This window comes from Apodemus sylvaticus, chromosome 4 (genome assembly GCF_947179515.1).
Source record: "Apodemus sylvaticus chromosome 4, mApoSyl1.1, whole genome shotgun sequence".
Lineage (NCBI taxonomy): Eukaryota > Metazoa > Chordata > Mammalia > Rodentia > Muridae > Apodemus > Apodemus sylvaticus.
Window position 1 is genome coordinate 55,143,218 of NC_067475.1, and position 16,779 is coordinate 55,159,996.

General features: G+C 45.5%; 1 protein-coding gene across 4 annotated transcripts in view; it reads right to left on the reverse strand.

Moving 5' to 3' along the window:
* The window catches only part of Sort1 (sortilin 1), a 74,896-nt gene that overhangs the window by 15,122 nt on the left and 42,995 nt on the right, over positions 1-16,779 (reverse strand). For 2 of the 4 annotated variants that reach the window (XM_052179445.1, XM_052179447.1), the window contains exons 7-14: positions 16,498-16,547; positions 13,061-13,188; positions 10,643-10,787; positions 9,569-9,724; positions 6,479-6,585; positions 1,991-2,093; positions 1,145-1,313; positions 204-394 (exon numbers count right to left, since the gene is read on the reverse strand). In XM_052179445.1, coding sequence (XP_052035405.1) covers positions 204-394; positions 1,145-1,313; positions 1,991-2,093; positions 6,479-6,585; positions 9,569-9,724; positions 10,643-10,787; positions 13,061-13,188; positions 16,498-16,547 — 1,049 coding nt within the window. Of the gene's footprint in view, positions 1-203; positions 395-1,144; positions 1,314-1,990; positions 2,094-6,478; positions 6,586-9,568; positions 9,725-10,642; positions 10,788-13,060; positions 13,192-16,497; positions 16,548-16,779 lie in introns of all 4 variants that reach the window. The other 2 variants (XM_052179444.1, XM_052179446.1) reach the window with 1 other exon arrangement.

Here is a 16,779-nt window from a genome sequence, read left to right on the forward strand (position 1 = left end):
ACTAACAGAATAATTTCTTGTGGACAGCACTAGCCCCAGGATTGCTTCTCTGTTCCAAGGCTGGATTGTTAGCTAACGTCCTCTGTCGCCTTTCATATGCATATGCATCTGATTATCCGGGTTGAAAGAGATTCCTTTGAACGGGTTATTTGGGAAAAGGAGTTTACAGATTTCTGGGGGGAAATTCCAAAGGAGACACTCACAATTCCGCTCAAGGATGTCTTTGAAATCAATTGTGTAGGAGACCCACTGGCGGGTAATGAAAGACTCTGTGAATCCCCAGACGCTGATGTTCATTGACCTGGCTCCAGGCTCGGAAGCAAGCCCGGTGAAGTAGATGGGCTCCTGTGTGAACACGTAGCGCTGCCAGCACTGGCCTTCGTCTGTGGAAAACCTGAAACCCGAGTTAGAGAAGGATCATGACAGAGGACCAGCACGGGCTGGGAGCATCAGGAAAGCAACCTAGCCCTTTGGTCGCAGACCAGGGAACACCCTTATATGTAGAGGGTCAGTTATGTCTGGAAATTACTTTAATTTCCAGTATCTCTAGTTAGCAGGATATGAGAAAATATTCATTCACAGAAGGCATGGAAGAGAATACCACTCTCAAAGGAAGACAGAGGCGTGGCCCAGGTAACAATGAGTTTCCAAATTAATAAGAACTTAGGATAGACTTGAAATACTTCACATTACTTAATAACATGTGCACTTTAGTAATTTCTAACTCAGAGTACTTGGGCATGTCTACATTTTGGGCAGTGGAGAGAAAGAAGATCAATATTTTTCATTTAATAGTGGGTGTTGGTACGGGTTGGTTGTTTTTAACTTACACCATGTGCATTCTGGGTATCGAACTCTGATCGTCAGGCTGGCAGCAAACACTTTTATGTGTTTAGTCATCTTGCTGGCCCAAGAAAAATAGTCTTAAAAAGTAATAAAATATCTAGCTAGGAGGGGTGAGGGAAAATAGTGTCGCCTAATCCAGCTTGCTCTAGACACAATCCCTGTGAAGGACAGCCTTTGCCAGAGCTCTGCAGAATCTAATAATGTAAGTCAGGGTCCATGGCTCCCTGCAGTAAGCCCAAGAGCTTTCCCACCACTGCCTTCTATGTAGGGAATGTGGCGGGGCCGAGAACATGCATACTTAATCACATTGATAGGACGGTTGCTGTGCTCGATGGCCACAAGGATGCCTCCAGAATCCAGGATGGTATAGTAATGCGGTCCTTCTAGCATCTTTGCCCAGGAGTAACCCCCGTCATCTGAGATGTACACGTCTGGGACCATCACCGAGATGGCGTCTCCCACACTACCTGAAAAGTCATAGACCATTAGCATCCATCAGTGACGAGGCTGAAAGGATTTACTGACAAGAGAAACTTTTGAGTGAATTTCCTGTATTTGTCACCAGGCCTGTTGTAGGAGAGGGATGGCCATCAAAGCCCAGCTGCTGCTCTTGCCAATGAGAGTCTAAAAGGGCCCAAAGAATTGTTGTACGACAGGAAATTCTATCAAAGGATCGTGTTCTAGTCACCTTAAGCTGTATATGTGACGCAGCTTAGCATTGTCTCGGGAAATCACTAGTTGAGGGATTGATTACCCAGGTCAGAGTGGGCTATTACCTACATTTGTGGGAGATTGTCTTGATTAATGATTGATGTGGAGGGCCCAGCCCACTGCAAGCACCACCAATCCTTTAGGCAGGTCATTTAGAGTTGTATAAGGAAGTTAGCTAAGGATCGGTCTGTAAAAGGTCAGCCAGGAGCAAACAGGCTCCTCCTTGGTCCCTGACCCGACTTCCCTCAATGATGAACTGTGACCTGGAAGTATAAGATGAAATCAGTCCTTTCCTCCTCAAGTTGCATTTGGTCAGAGCGGTTTATCACAGCAACAGAAAGGAACAGCACAAGCCCAAAGGCAGCACTGGCTCCCCGTGCTTGGTGAGTGCTTGGTGGCTCAGTCCAGAGCGGTGAGAGGGCGGGCTGCTTACCGTGAGCGATGACTATGCCCACGGCGTTAGGCTCAGAGAGTGGGGCCATCGGAACGTTGAGCTTCTGGGAGATGCTATAAGAAGCATGGATATGAAGGCTGCACTGTGAAGAGAAACCAAAGCCCAGATTAAAACCAAAGGCTTGACAGCCTCAGTGCTTTCACCAAGCCTCCTAATAAGACTGTGAATTGGGCCGGCTGGTGGTGGCGCATGCCTTTAATACCAGCACTTGGGAGACAGAGGCAGGAGGATTTCTGTGAGGCCAGCCTGGTCTACAGAGCGAGTTCCAGGACAGCCAGGGGCTACACAGAGAAACACTGTCTCGAAAACAACCAAAAAAAAGACTGTGAATTGAACCCAAACCTCAGTGGGATGATTTAAAAACAAACAAACAAAAAACAGCAAAAAAAAACCTGGCAGAATTCATTTAATAAAATACTTATCTGGCTTTTTAAGTAAACTCTTAGCATATTCTCACTTAATTAGCCTTCAGAACCTTCTCATCCTGTAACACTGAGACCACCACTTTTAAAGCAACAAGCCTCTACCTCTGTCTCCTATAGCCTGAAAAAGCATGTTCCACTTTTTGTCTCTGTAGCTCTGACTACTCTAGGGTCCCTCTAGGATACTCATTCATAGAAATGGATCGCACAGAACACATCTTTTTGTAATGGGCTCATTTCACTTACAATAATGTTCTCAGGGTTGACCTATATTACAACATTTGCCAGAATTTCCTGCCTGTATAAAGCAAAAATAATACTCTATCTTGGGTGTTGGTGGGGTTGGGGAGTGTATTTTATTAGCCCATTCAACTATTGATGGAGTTGCTTCTGCTTCTTGGCTACTGTAAATAGTGTTACATAGATAGCTGGCACAATTATTTCATGAAGATTCTGTTCTCATTTTTTCCCCTAGCTTGGGATTGTAACTAAAAGCTTTAGACTGATTAGGCAAGTACTCTACAACCGATACACATCCCTAATCCTTATTTTTACATTTCTATTTTGATATTAGGTCTTGCTAAACCGCCTCAGCTGGTGGCTCGAGTGCTCTTGCCTCAGCTCTCCCTAGAGGCTGGGATAACAGACACGTGAGACCATGCCAGAGCTCAGTCATTTTTTTATGTGAACCCAGAAGTAGAAATGATGTACTGGTTAATGTTTCACTGAGCACGGATGCCGAATCCTCAACAAATACTGAATTTAACAGCATGCTGTCATTTACCATGACCAAGCAGGAGTCATCCCGGGAATGGTGGGGTGGCTCAATGACACGCAGATCAGTTTGTATTATATACCACATTAGCAGAATGGAGGATAAGAAAAGCCATACAATCATCTACATAGGCAGAGATGTTTGATAAAAATCAGTGTTCTTCTGTGATAAAAAGGAACCCTTGGAGACTGTGAAATACGAAAGGAATCAAATAAAAGAAGAAAGGGGAAACGGGTCACAGTACCTAGCTTTATAGTACTATAAAGCTATAGTCATCCAAACAGTACGTCACCATAAAAACAAGCACACAAGCCAAGGAACAGGACATGCTAGACAGACCCACACATGTATGCCCAACTAGCGTTTGACAAAGGAATTGAGAACACATGAGAAAATGATAACTGCAATAAATGTTGCTGGGGAAACTGGTAGCGACATGCAAAAGGAGGATTTGAATTCTGATTTCATATGACCTGCAAAATTTAATCTAAGTAGTTAGAGGTGAATGTAAGACTAGAAACTAAAATACTCGCAGAGAACATGGAGAAGGCTTCCTGACAGGCTAGGCAGGAACCCTGGAGTTGATCCTGGGAACACACACATAACAGAAAGCAGAAACGTACAAATGGAGTCACATCAAATAAAGTGCTTCCGACAAGGGATGGCAGGAGGGCGACGTGACAGTGTGCAGAGCAGACAGTGCCTGCACACTACATTGCCACCAGGGGTTGCATGGCAAGAAGTAAAAACCCAACTTAAAAACCGGGCAAAGAACAATGCAGCCATTCTTCAAAAACGGCAAACAGCCAGGCAGCGTTTGAAGAAGTGTCTGGCGTCACCAATTGTCAGGGAAAAGTACATAAAACCACAGCACACTGTCAAGTCACACTTGTTAAAATGGCTATTACCAAAAAATACAAACAGTAACAAATACTGCTTAAAGTGGCAGGGAAAGGCCAACCCTTTCATGCTGTTGGGGAAAGGTAACTGAAGCCATCACCACACAAAACATTGTGATGTTTCCTCTAAAATGTAAAGACAGAAGTGCCAGCAAGTCTACTTAGTGGTATTTACCTAAAAGAGTAGAAGTTAGAACCTCGAGGCAATAACTAAAGTCTACATGCACTGTGGCTGAGAGAGAGAGAGAGAGAGAGAGAGAGAGAACCAACCTGTGTATCTTCTTTTTTTTTATTGATCTATTTATTTTTATTTTATATGCATTTGGTGTTTTGCCCGTGTGTGTGTGTGGTCCCTGGAGCTGTAGTTACAGATGTTGTGAGCTGCTGTGTGTGGGTGCTAGGAATCCAACCTGGGTCCTGTGGGAGAGCAGCCAGCACTCTTAACTGCTGAGTCATCTCCCCAGCCCCCAATCTAGGTATCTTTTGCTAGATGAATGCATAAAGAGAGAACACAGTACGTGCACAACGTTCTCAACAAAGGAGAGTCTGCTGTTTGCAACCACGTGGATGAGCCTGGGAGGCTGCCTGCTATATAAAATAAGCCAGGCACAAAAGACACACGATGTCACTTAAATGTGGAATCGACAAAAACCACTGAACTCATAAAAGAAGAAAGCACAGTGGGGGCTGCCCGGGGTCAGGGGTCAAGACGATCAGGAGTGATGTTGGCCAAAAGGTTCTAAAGTTTCTATTTTCGACAGGTAAGCTCTGGAGAGTTAGTGAGCATCGTGGACAGCATCCTGTAAACTGTGTAACATACTTGAAATCTGCTAAGAGAATAGATTATAAATTCTCAAATCACAAGACAAAGATAAACCAGGTGGTGGTTGCACACGCCTTTAATCCCAGCACTTGGGAGGCAGAGGCAGGTGGATTTCTGAGTTTGAGGCCAGCCTGGTCTACAGAGTGAGTTCCAGGACAGCCAGGGCTACACAGAGAAACCCTGTCTCGAAAAAAACCAAAGACAAACAAACAAACAAAAAAGCAAAACAAAACAAAAAAACCAAGACAAAGATAGCTGAGTTAATGGATGTATGGATTAATTAGCTTGACTATAGTCATGCATTTTACAATGTATACAGACAGGAAGATGTCAAACCATACATTATGAATATATGCCATTTAAATTTATCAACTATACCTCAATGAAGCTGAGGGGGAAAAAAACAACAAATGTCAGAAAGCGGGCAAGTGTGAAAGCAGTTTAACCGCTTGTGCCATGCGAGGCGCTCAAATGAGCCAGATGTGTAATGTCGGCTTATAAGGTGGAGCCCACAGATACGATATGCAGGAGCTCAAGATTAGCCTGGTCTACAGAGGACCAGTCAGAGCTATCCGTGAGATCCCGTTTCAAACAAGCAAACAGACAAATATCAAATGGTCACAACACTATACATTATGTTTTTGTACTTTGCAAAAAGCTAAGCCAACGATTAGTGGAACAAGAATGAGGGCGGGTTCTAATGGGGGGGGGTAGGACTACTGCCGGGGTTTGGGGACACAGACATGGCTTCTGTGAAGACACTGAGAGGCCACAGAGGGTGCGGAGAACAGCAAGGGTGTGTCAGTGAGGAGAGGTGGACAGAGCCAGACAGGACAAAGCCTTCATTCACTAGAGGCGCCGTCTTTACCCTGCAAAGCAGAACCAAGAGGAGGTCTTGAAGGGAGAGGCCGAGGAGCCAGAAGAGACTGTGACCCCTGCCTTGGGCATGGAAAGCTGGGCGGGGCAGCGCAAGCCCAAGGCGGGGGAAGGGGGTGGGGAAGAGGACTCCCCACAAAGAACTCCAGGCTAGAGAAGCAGAGTGGCCCTTTGTGCAACCGATCTGAGAGGAATGTGGAACAATCAGCTCACCGTTGTTGAACTGAGTTCTCCCAGGCTGTGTCTACCCAACCTATAATATTCATAATATAACACAACATGGTGATGGTATGGACAGCTGCTCTTTGACTCCTGAAGGACTTCTAAGGCCTTATCCCTGCCAATGGAGACCCTTAGCTGACAACCAGTGCATCTGCCCATTCTGTCTTCCCTCAGAAATCTGGTAAAAAAACAAATGGTTGTTACACCATCTTGTTTTTCTTTTAAAAAAGACTGGCAGGCTGTACTATGACGGCTTCTCCGTACACTTTCTGCTTCATGAATCCTACATGAATTCACTCTGCTCGTTTCCAAGCCTCCTCCCCCCCCCCCCCCCCCCCCGGACTCTGACTGAGATGGACATTCCATCGTGGAAAGCTTAGCACTGGTAGGAACGGGCAGGCTGGCTGGCTGCATTTCTGCACATACAGATGATGGTTGGCACCAACAAACCTCATTCTTGTTCTTTGCGGTAGCATCGCACTTGCTGTTCTCCGGCTTCCGCAGGTGCTCCCACCGTCCTCCCTGGTCAAAAGTGATCATGCTCTGAATAGAGTTATCTAAATGGGGAAAAAGTAACATAAGCCCAGCATGTTGAAGAAAGAGTGACGTAAGCCCAACCCCCTGGGGGTCTCAGTCAGCTACAATGGAACTCTCTCCTGAGAAACACCATCTGTCCATCTGTTTTCATACAAATGCATGTTCTATGAGGAGCATGCTTCCCTTTGTGCCGCCCCCTTTCTTACCCCCTCCCACTCCTCTGACTCTGGGGTCCCATCTTACACCTTACACAGTAGCTCAGCACTGGGGACGAACGAATTAGGACATCCCAGCTAACTCAAGAAACCACCTGGAGCCGGGCAGTGGTAGCGCATGCCTGTAATCCCAGCACTCTGGGAGGCAGAGGCAGGCGGATTTCTGAGTTCGAGGCCAGCCTGGTCTACCGAGTGAGTTCCAGGACAGCCAGGGCTATACAGAGAAACCCTGTCTCAAAAAAAAAAAAAAAAAAAAAAAGAAACCACCTGGAACTGTTGCTACTGAGAAACCCCAAAGCTCTCTTTTGTGCTATAATTTGGATCTTAAATTCCTTCCTCCTTGCTGCTGCCCAGGTATTCACAGCTTGGTTCCAGGACTGAGATAAGGCCACAGTTCGGTCACTGGGGCTGTGTCCTTGAAGGGATGTCAGGATCTCTCCTCCGATGTCTGAGGTGATGGGCTTTGTCTATTACACACTTTCACCATGAAGCGGTGCTGCACATCCAAAGCAGTGGGGATAACCAGCCACAGGCAGAAACTGCTAAAACTGTGAGCCAAGATCAATGTTTGCAGTTGGGTGGTGGTGGCGTACACATTTAATCAGAGGCAGGCGGAGCTCTGAGTTGAAGGCTAGCCTAGTCTACCGAGTAAGTTCCAGGACAAGCAGGACAGGGCTACACAGAAAAAAAAATATGCTCTTTATAAATTGTCTCAGAAATTCTAAATTCTATTTTAGTAATTGAAAGTCAACACATTGATAGGTTTGAAGAAGCTAAAGTTCATTCTCCTTCAATGTGTGATGCCTCGGAGGAAAATCTAGGCAGGAATCCTAATTTTACCTTTTGAGGCAAAGACATGACACCAAGCTTACTTTAGGGATTCTCCAGATTATTTATGTCTACTCCTGGATTAATAATTTCTAAAAAGTTTTTTTCTTTCCAGCATCCAATATCCTATCTGTCCTAGCTAGGGTCACTACTGCCGTGATGTGTCACCATGACCAAAAGCAAGTTGGTAAGGACAGGGCTTGCCTTGTACTTCCACACTGCTGTCCATCACTGAAAGAAGTCAGGCGTTCACACAGGGCAGGATCCCAGCTAGGAGCTGACGCTGAAGCAGCTGAGGGTGCTGCCCACTGCCTTGCTCCCTTGGCTTGTTCATCCTGCCTTCCTACAGACCCAGGGCCAGACCAGGGACGGATGGTGCCACCCACAGTGGCTGGGTTAACGTCTACAGCCCAAGCCTACCGTGGCCTTCTCTGACTTGAGGCTCCCCCCTCTCACATACTTCAGCTTGTACCGCGCTGACAAGGCACTGGCCAGCTCACATCCCTCTGGTGGCCTTTCTTTTTAACAAAATTTACATTGCATTAATTTAACTATTTGTGTGTACATGTGCCACAGTGTGTGTGTGGTTGCAGGACAGTTTTGGGGGATCTATTCTCTCCTACCATGCGTGGGTGCCAGGGATCAAAGCTCGGTCATCAGGCTCAGCAGCAGCATTTGCACCTGCTGGGCCATCTTCCTGCTCCTCTCCTCTCCTCATCCCAGTGTCTCCTTCCTATGGTCTATTCCCAATCATACAGACTGCTTTGATTTGAGTACAGAGAAATATACTCTGAGGTTTCAAGGTACATCCACCAGGAAGGCAGATGAAGGAAAATTCATTTATTCAACAAACATTTATTGAAGGGTCATTATTTTAAAACCACTGTAGGCCTCTGGGAATAAATGTATCAGTGAGCAACACAGACAGAAAACCTTGTGAGGGACTGGTGTCATTAGGAAAAGGACCTGCTGTACATGCCTGAGGAGCTGACTCTGAGCTCCGGAACCCATAGGAGAAGGAGAGACCAACTCCTGTAGGCTGTCCTCTGGGCACACAGGGTACACATCACCATCATCACTGCCACCACCATCAGCAGCAGAAGCTTATGATGTGTTCATTCCAGCGGGATGAAACAGACAGAGAGATGGGGCGTATGTGAGATTACACAGGCCGCAGAGCGAATGACATACACTAAGTGCTCTGGAAAACCTTTCGGACATCTAAGTGGCCTGGAAATGTGTGCAAGGGTGGGAGTGGATATGAATTTAAAGTAGGCTAACACAGGCAATTCTCCTTCAGAATGCAACCCAGAAGCAAAGACTTGAAACGCTTGGCCTGGCAGACATCTGAAGAAATGGAGCTGCCTGGCGGATCTGTGAAGGATGAATGTGTGCATCTGGTCTGTTTGAAGACTGGCAGGGAGATAGTGTGAGTGCCACAGAGCAAATAAAGGAGAAAAGGATGGGAGTGAGGTCAAGGAGGGAAAGAGGAACCAGTGTAATTGGGACCTCATAGGCCACTGCAAGTTACTATGGAAGACAAACAGCCTTTACCTCCCGCCAGAACACAGACACAGAGAGGCTTTGAGGGTCTTTGTCCTTAGACATAATGCTTCCATACACAGAGCCTTAGCACAGGGAGCCCTACAGCAGAACACTGGAGGAACTTTGGCTGGCCTAGTACTATAGTCTTAAGTTTAGGCTCATTCCTCTAGGCCTAGCTCTCTAAATACAGAAGACTCACATTGTACGTTAGCCACTATGGCCCCCTCTCTTCCCACTGTTGCTCTGCTCTGCCCTGCTGCTTCTAGCATAATTTCCTTACATGATGGAGCCACAGTGTAAAAGGGTCGGCTTCTTGGCTAGGCAAGCACATAAGGGGGAAAGGACCATCAGGCCCCCGGAAGACCTCAAAGCCCAGCCCTCTGAGTGGGAGGAGCCAGAGCTGCCCGAGCCTCACCTTCTGAGAGTGTGCTTGTTATATAGACTCCACGGAGGGAAGTCACGTTGGTAAAGTCGGTCTCCCCGCCTGTGGTGGTATAGAGATGTCTGTCCAGAGACTTGGAGTAGACAATGCCTCGGTCATCAGAGGTAAAGATTGTGCCAAACCCGGTATCTGATATGATCAAACAAACAAGAACACTGAGACAGGAGGAAACAGAACAACACAGTAGTGTACTCATGACTGCCTGGCCTGCAGGCACAGCTCTTTATCACCTTCACAGTAAGGCTCACACCTGAGTGTGATGCACAGTTTCACACTCAAAGTCTTCAAGTTTGTCTTTAATTCTAGCACTCAACTTAGAGGCTGCAACACGGAGCAGAGCACTTGCTGCCTGACATAATCAGAAAAGCTCTTCTCAGGTATATTGTGTCGATATGCACTGTATTTTGATTCCCACTTCATGTTTCTAAATCTTTGTACTTTACAATACTTCTCAAACCATCTTTGCCAAAGTATCTTTAAAATTTTCCAGTATATCACAGATAATTTTATATAAAAAATTTATCACCAGAAAAATAAAATAGGAAAGAGACAAAATGTCGGCCCTAACTTTTATCATAGAAGGCATAAAATTGCTTTATCAAATGGTTATATGTTTTTAAACTGGGCAAAGTGGTGCATTCTTGTAATCCTAGCATCCAGGAAGTTAAGGCAGGAACACTGTGAGTTCGAAATCATCTGGAGTATTGAATGAGTCCGTCCCTATCTCCACAAAACATCAAACAAACCAAAAATGGCTCCTGAACATTTTCTGGTTTTACCTGGTCACAGACAAGTTTGCAACTCAATACCACTGACCAGGTACCCACAGCTCTGGGGAGGCTCTGCTCTAAAGCATTCGCCACCCTCATAGACTGCTGTGGGCACCAGAATAAGCCGCCTTTCAAAGATGCAGCACATTATCTCTAGGATATTAATAAACTTCTTGGAGTAAGGGGAAAATCTGACACATAAAAAGGAAAGGTTCTAAGAGCAGAGCCCAAAGCTGAAATCTCTTGCATTCAAGGATGGGCCACAAAACAGTCTCACCTCCAGGTTCATCGACATGCATGAATACCATGTCCTCATTGGCTGCCAGAATAGAATAGAATTGCTCCTGTCCCACAGAAGGAAGCTGCGCCATGCTCCATGTGTCCCCTTGGTCTGTTGACACGTGGATCCTTCTCGTTGTATCCTAGAATAAATGTACCAACATCTACATTTTTAGTCTTCTGTAAAGGGGTCATGCCAAGGACATGGGTAGAAACATTTTTAAAATAGTTATATCAATAATCATTTCCTCAGTGGGTAAAACTGCAAAAAAGGGCCAGGGCCAACTCTCAAGGCAATGTCTACTCCCCTCTAGGCAATGAAACAGTCTATTCTCTCCCACCTTCCTCTGGCTCCTTCACTCTGGTATAATCCTCCCAGTGGTAGACATTCCATCTCCTCCAACAGAGCTAGGGATGAGGCTGGACCATCACCAGGTTGGCTCTATACCATTTGCAAATACTTGCTTGAAATTCTCAAAATAATGACTTGATTGGCACTTAAATGTTCCATGCCTTTAAGATAACCCTGACTTTAGATAATTAATCCAAAGGATTAGATAACTGATGGTCTAAGACATAAAGATGAAATCCATGTTGGAGATCACAGGGGACAGTCATGATGAGACTTGCTTCTAAGGAAGTCTCACCATAGCCATAATGAAGGAAATACGCATGGCTAGAATAAGGTCAAAGAGTCCAAAATTCTGAATTTTTCGAGAATTTGGCTGGCAAAGGGGTCTGCTAAGAAGGCCATTAAATCCTAGTGTCTGCTAATTAAAACAGCTACTAGAGACCAGCAGGCACAGCTCCGCGGTCACGGCGCTATCTGCTTCTCCACCCCCAGTTCCCTCTTTAACCCCACTCTTCAATGAAAGCGATCCTATTGATCGATCCACTCCTCCAGCCCATTGGGCAATTCTCAGAGTTCACTGTAAACTCAACATCTCACTTGAGTTTGCCAAACTGGCCACAACTGCCTCCACAAATACTTTCTTCACTTGACTTTTGTAGCAGCATCGTGTCCTGATTTCCCCTACCTCGCCCCTTCCTCCCACCCAGGCTTCTCAGCTAGATTCTTCTTTTCTTTGCAACCTTCAGGGGAGAGGTGCTTCGGGGCTTAGTCAAACCTCCCATGTCTTCTCTACCTCCTCATTCTTCAGAAGAACACACCTAGCCACGTGGCTTTAAATACCATGCAATTTGGGAAGATTCATAAATATGAATGACAACCTGACATTTCATCTCAGATATATAGTAGGCATTTCATATCCAACACAGTGAATTCTTGTTTATCCCACAAACCTGTTCCTCCTAGAGCCTTTGCTATGGCAGAAAGCAGCCCTGCCATTTATACAAAGACTTGAAAAGTTTCTTGTGGTTTTACTTTTTCCGTCTCATAGGGACGTCTAAGGCTCATCTGACTAGCCATACATTTAAACACACACATAACAGTCTCATCCCTCTCCCTCACCTGCTGGGAACAGCCTGGTCCCAACTCCCATCTCTTGCCCCTTGAATGCTTGTCAGCCTTTCTGCTGCTTCCGCCCTTGCTTCTCTCAGGTAGAATCTCTTATGAAATGTACGGGTGCATCATTTGTCAATAAAATGCTGTTGGACTATTAGCTTAGGCAGGAAATAGGGTGGTGGAAGTTCTGGTTCAGAGAGAGGATTTGGGGGACATAGTACAGTTTGGGGTGGGAGAGAGCTGCCCTGAACTCTGAGGAAGACAGAGTTCTGGTTACAGCCCCAAATAAATGTTTTCCTATATAAGAATCTCCATGATCATGGTGTCTCTTCATAGCCATAGAGCATTAATAAAGACACTTGCTTAGCAGGCGCTTCCCTGCTTGAATACAAGCTCAGAGAGTAGGATATGTATCTATTAATTCACTGCTAGCCTATGGGATCTAGATTACTACCCAGAGCATTATATATTTTTAACTATGATTATAGAATAATGTGCACATGAATTGCTTTCTTTGCCCTCCAGATATTCACGTCTGGGTAAAGCCAAACCCTGGACCTACAAGTCTGAAAATGAGACTTAGTTACAAAAGGCTAAAGCTCATCGTAGCCCCTGAGAATCAGCCAGCCTCTGCAGACAGAATCTCTCCCAAGCTTTTGCATGGATATTTAAGATCACAGGTCTGGCAAGATGGCTCAGTGGGTGGAAAGTGTTTGCCACAAAACTTGATCCTCGAGTCTACGTGGGGTACAGAAAGAATAGACTCCTGGAAGCACATTTGCTCTGGTGTGTGTGCCCAACACATCTATTACACACAGACCAAATAAATGAATGTAAAAAATGTAAAAGTCTAAAAAGAAGACAAGGAACGCTTTCAGGACTACATGCTGGAAAATATCCATATGGTGTGTGTTAGCAGGGACATCAGACCCCAAAGAGGCAAATACTTACCTTATCAGCCATCACAGAGGCAAAAAGGAAACGGCCCCCAAGACCAAATGAGTAGATTTTCACGCCAATGGTTTTGAAGGTTTTCCCCAAGTCGGATGTTCTCCATAATTCCAGGGCACCAAGATCAGCTTCTTAAACAAGACAAATTATCGATTAAAATTTCACTTCCTGGCCAGTCTTGTTCACACATCTGCTCTAGAATTGCTATTTTAATACAGAAAAAGCATTTTAAATCCAGCGTGTGTTGATTAGGTGAGAGCATAGATACCGCATGGCATCACATACAGAGAATTTGCATCTGGGTTTTATTTCCGTGAGGTTTTCTGAGTGTTCATGACTCAAATGCAGTGTTGAATAACAAGTGACAATTTGTACTCTCTTCATGTGACGCTTTGAAATGATCTTATTATCTTAAATGATCTTGTTTGAGTCTTTCCTTCATTGCTTACCATCTAACACCCCTACATTATTGTTCCATGAAAGCAGACCCTGGGTGTTTTGTTCTATCCCTGGACTAGTGTTTAGCCTACAGCAAGGACTCGGATATTTGTTGCATGAATTTAAAAAAGATTTTGCTTTCTGCTTGGAAACTGTAGCATGGATGGGGAGGCCAATAGCTCAGCCACCATGATAACAATTCCATCTTTGGCAGGAATCACCATGCATGTCCGTTTCCTATTGTTTACAGCCTCCTATTTGTCTTATCTACATTGCTGTCATGATTAGAAATGTCCCCCACAGCCTCACGTGTTTAAACGCTCGGTGCTATAACGGAGTTGTGGCACCTTTGGGACTGTGGGTCACTGATGGCAGGACTTGGTTCTGGCACAGGCTCTCTGCTGCCATGCTGGGCTGCTCCAGCTGCCATGCTCTCCTGGCCACTGTGTACTGCACACCAGAAATGAGAGATGAGTAAGCTTTCCTTATCTAAGTCATGCTGCAAACTCCCACTGTCTGAGACAGAGCTGCCTCAGCCACCATGTCTCCTCCACCAGGATGGACTGGACCCTCTAAGCTGTGAGCCAAGGTAAGCCCTCGTCCCTGAAGTTGCTCCTGTCAGTATTTCATCAGTGTGATGGTTTGAGAAAGCTCCCATAGGCTCATGTATTAGACTGCTTAGTCATGGGAGAGGCACTACTTAAGAAGGATTAGGAGGCATGACCTTGTTCAAGTAGGTGTGCCCTTGTGGGAGGAAGCCTGTCTTTTGCAGGTAGGCTTTGAGATTTCAGGCTCAGTGTCACTCTGCCTAGGGATCTAGGTGTAGAACTCTCCAGCACCATATATGCCTGTGTACAGACAAGCTCCCTGCCATGATGATAATGGACTAAATCTCTAAAACTGTAAGCCAGACCCAATTAAATAAATGCTTTTCTTTGTAAGAACTGCCATGGGCATAGTGTCTCTTCACAGCAATAAAACAATAACTAAGACAGTGATGAGAAAAGCATTTAGTACAGAAATCTGGTATCAACAAGTGCACCGAAGTGATAGACAGACTGACCATGTGTGAGGAATGTGCAAGAGTTTGGAGCTCTTGGACAGCTAAGCACAAGAACGCTATAAGCCTGGGTCAATGGATCATTCTGGTGGGAGTTCATAAAAATCAGAATTCTGAGAGAAATGTCCCAAGAGAAATATAGATCTGAAGGCCAGACTTAGGAGCGCTGTTGAGAACTGTGTTAGAGAGCATTCATGTCATTCTGGTAAAAAAAATCTACTGTGGTCTGCCTACCATCTGAAATTTGAGGTAAGACTGCCAACTGATGGACTAATTTGTCTGGCAGAGATGTACAGGCAGGTTAACATTCACGTTATATTATGGTCACTGCTCCCGGTGTGTGTAGTCAGGGTTACAGTGAGAATTCAAAGGCAACAGTGGGAAAGGATGTGAAAATTAGTTAGTTTGCTGAAGAAAGGAACATGAGCAAAACAGATGAGGCAATGCGGTTGTGATTGTTAAAGAGACTAGTGGTGCCGTGAACTCGAAGCCGAGCACTGCACCCAGGAGAATAGGAGACATGCCATGAGGGCACAAGCCTATCCAATGAAGACTCCAGGGCAAACCCCACAAGGTCATTTTCAAACTTTCTTTCAAGAAGAGCATGTCTGAGAACATGAGTCTCTGGGACACCCTGCAAAAAATAGGGCCACCTGGCTCATCTGCAGGCACCCGGAGCCCACTGCAGCTGTTGCACGGTGGATACATCTCTAGATAGCTGCAGAGTTTCAGCCTTGTCCATGTGGTGGTTTTCAGTAAGCAGGATGCAAGAGTAACGAGCCATCAAGATCTGCCTCATGAAAGAGCTGAGTCCAGGCAATGTTAGCTGGGCTGGGCACTCTTTTGGGAGACCCTAGGGACCAATGTTCGCAGCTGTGAAAGGGAAGCTTAAGCTGCAATTGCTGCACCATGCTGGGAATGCTGGGAATGAAGACACATGCGGAGGAAGGCTAGAGCCCAAAGGCGCTGTCCCAAGAAAGGCCGTACATGGCACAGGTAACAGGAGCTGTAGCGAAGGGCCATTCAAGCTCTCGGAAGCTCCAATGACACCACCATGGTGCCCAGATGTGGGTACAGAGCTACAGTCTGCTTCTCTGATGGGTTTGGTCCTGTGCCCCATGCTGTCATCCTATTGCTTTCTTAGAAGTGTATGTACGCCCTTGTCTACTGCAAACAGGGGTTTTGATTTTATAAGGCCTCACAGTTGAGAGACTGTCTTGGGTCTCAGAAGAGACATGGATTTCAGAACAATATTTGGACTATTAAAGACAAAGGTAACTTTTGATGTTGGACTAAATGTATTTTGCATTATACAATGACAGTCAACAGTGGCTCGGAGTGGAATGTTACAGTCTAAATGTGAAGTGCCCCCTACAGATTCCAATGCTTGACTATCTGTTGGCGGTACTGTTCTGAGAGTCTGTGGAACTTTTATGACTGTGGCTTAGTTAGAAGAAGTAGGCTGCTTAAAGGTGGCCTTGAAGATGAACTTTGTTTCATGACCTGAGCAATCCTTCCTGACACACCAAGATGTGTACAGGTCAGACAGCAGGACCCCACTGCCATGGCAGGTCTGCTTCAGCCACCATGTCTTCTCAACGATGATGGACTATGTCCGCTAAACTGAACCAAAGTCCCCTCTCTTCCCTTAAGTTGTGTTTATCAGGTATTTGGTCACAATAATGAGAAAAGTAACACACAATTGCTAAGAGGAATTGATTCATCTTCATATACAATTACATTTTTATTGACCTGTGCATGATGAAAGAATTTAGTTGTACTTTCAAGATTTTAAAGGTACCTAACAGCTTTGAATTTTCTATAACTACTGAATTCGCAGGAGGATGAGAAAAATCTGTTTCACCATACACAACCCAGAATGCTCTACCCAGAATGGACGAACAGCAGAGCACTCGTTCTGAGACTATGATGTACTTACTGCAGGAGCCATTCACATGGGTGGTAAAGAAGATGATGTTGTTTGGTCCCCTATAAAGAGGCAAAGACAGGGATAAAAAAATGGATTAAGGCTACTAAGAGACTATGTTGGCCTAGTCACAAAGTCCCTGGCGTGGGCAATAGCCCCATCCACTGACAGCAGCTGGCATGCAGCTGTGTGTAGCCAGGTTTACAGCGAGAATTCAAAAGGACGGTGGAGAAGCTATGCTCCGTGGTCCACTGGTGGGGCAGCCCACAGCCTGGGCTCCGTGGTCTCCTCCCA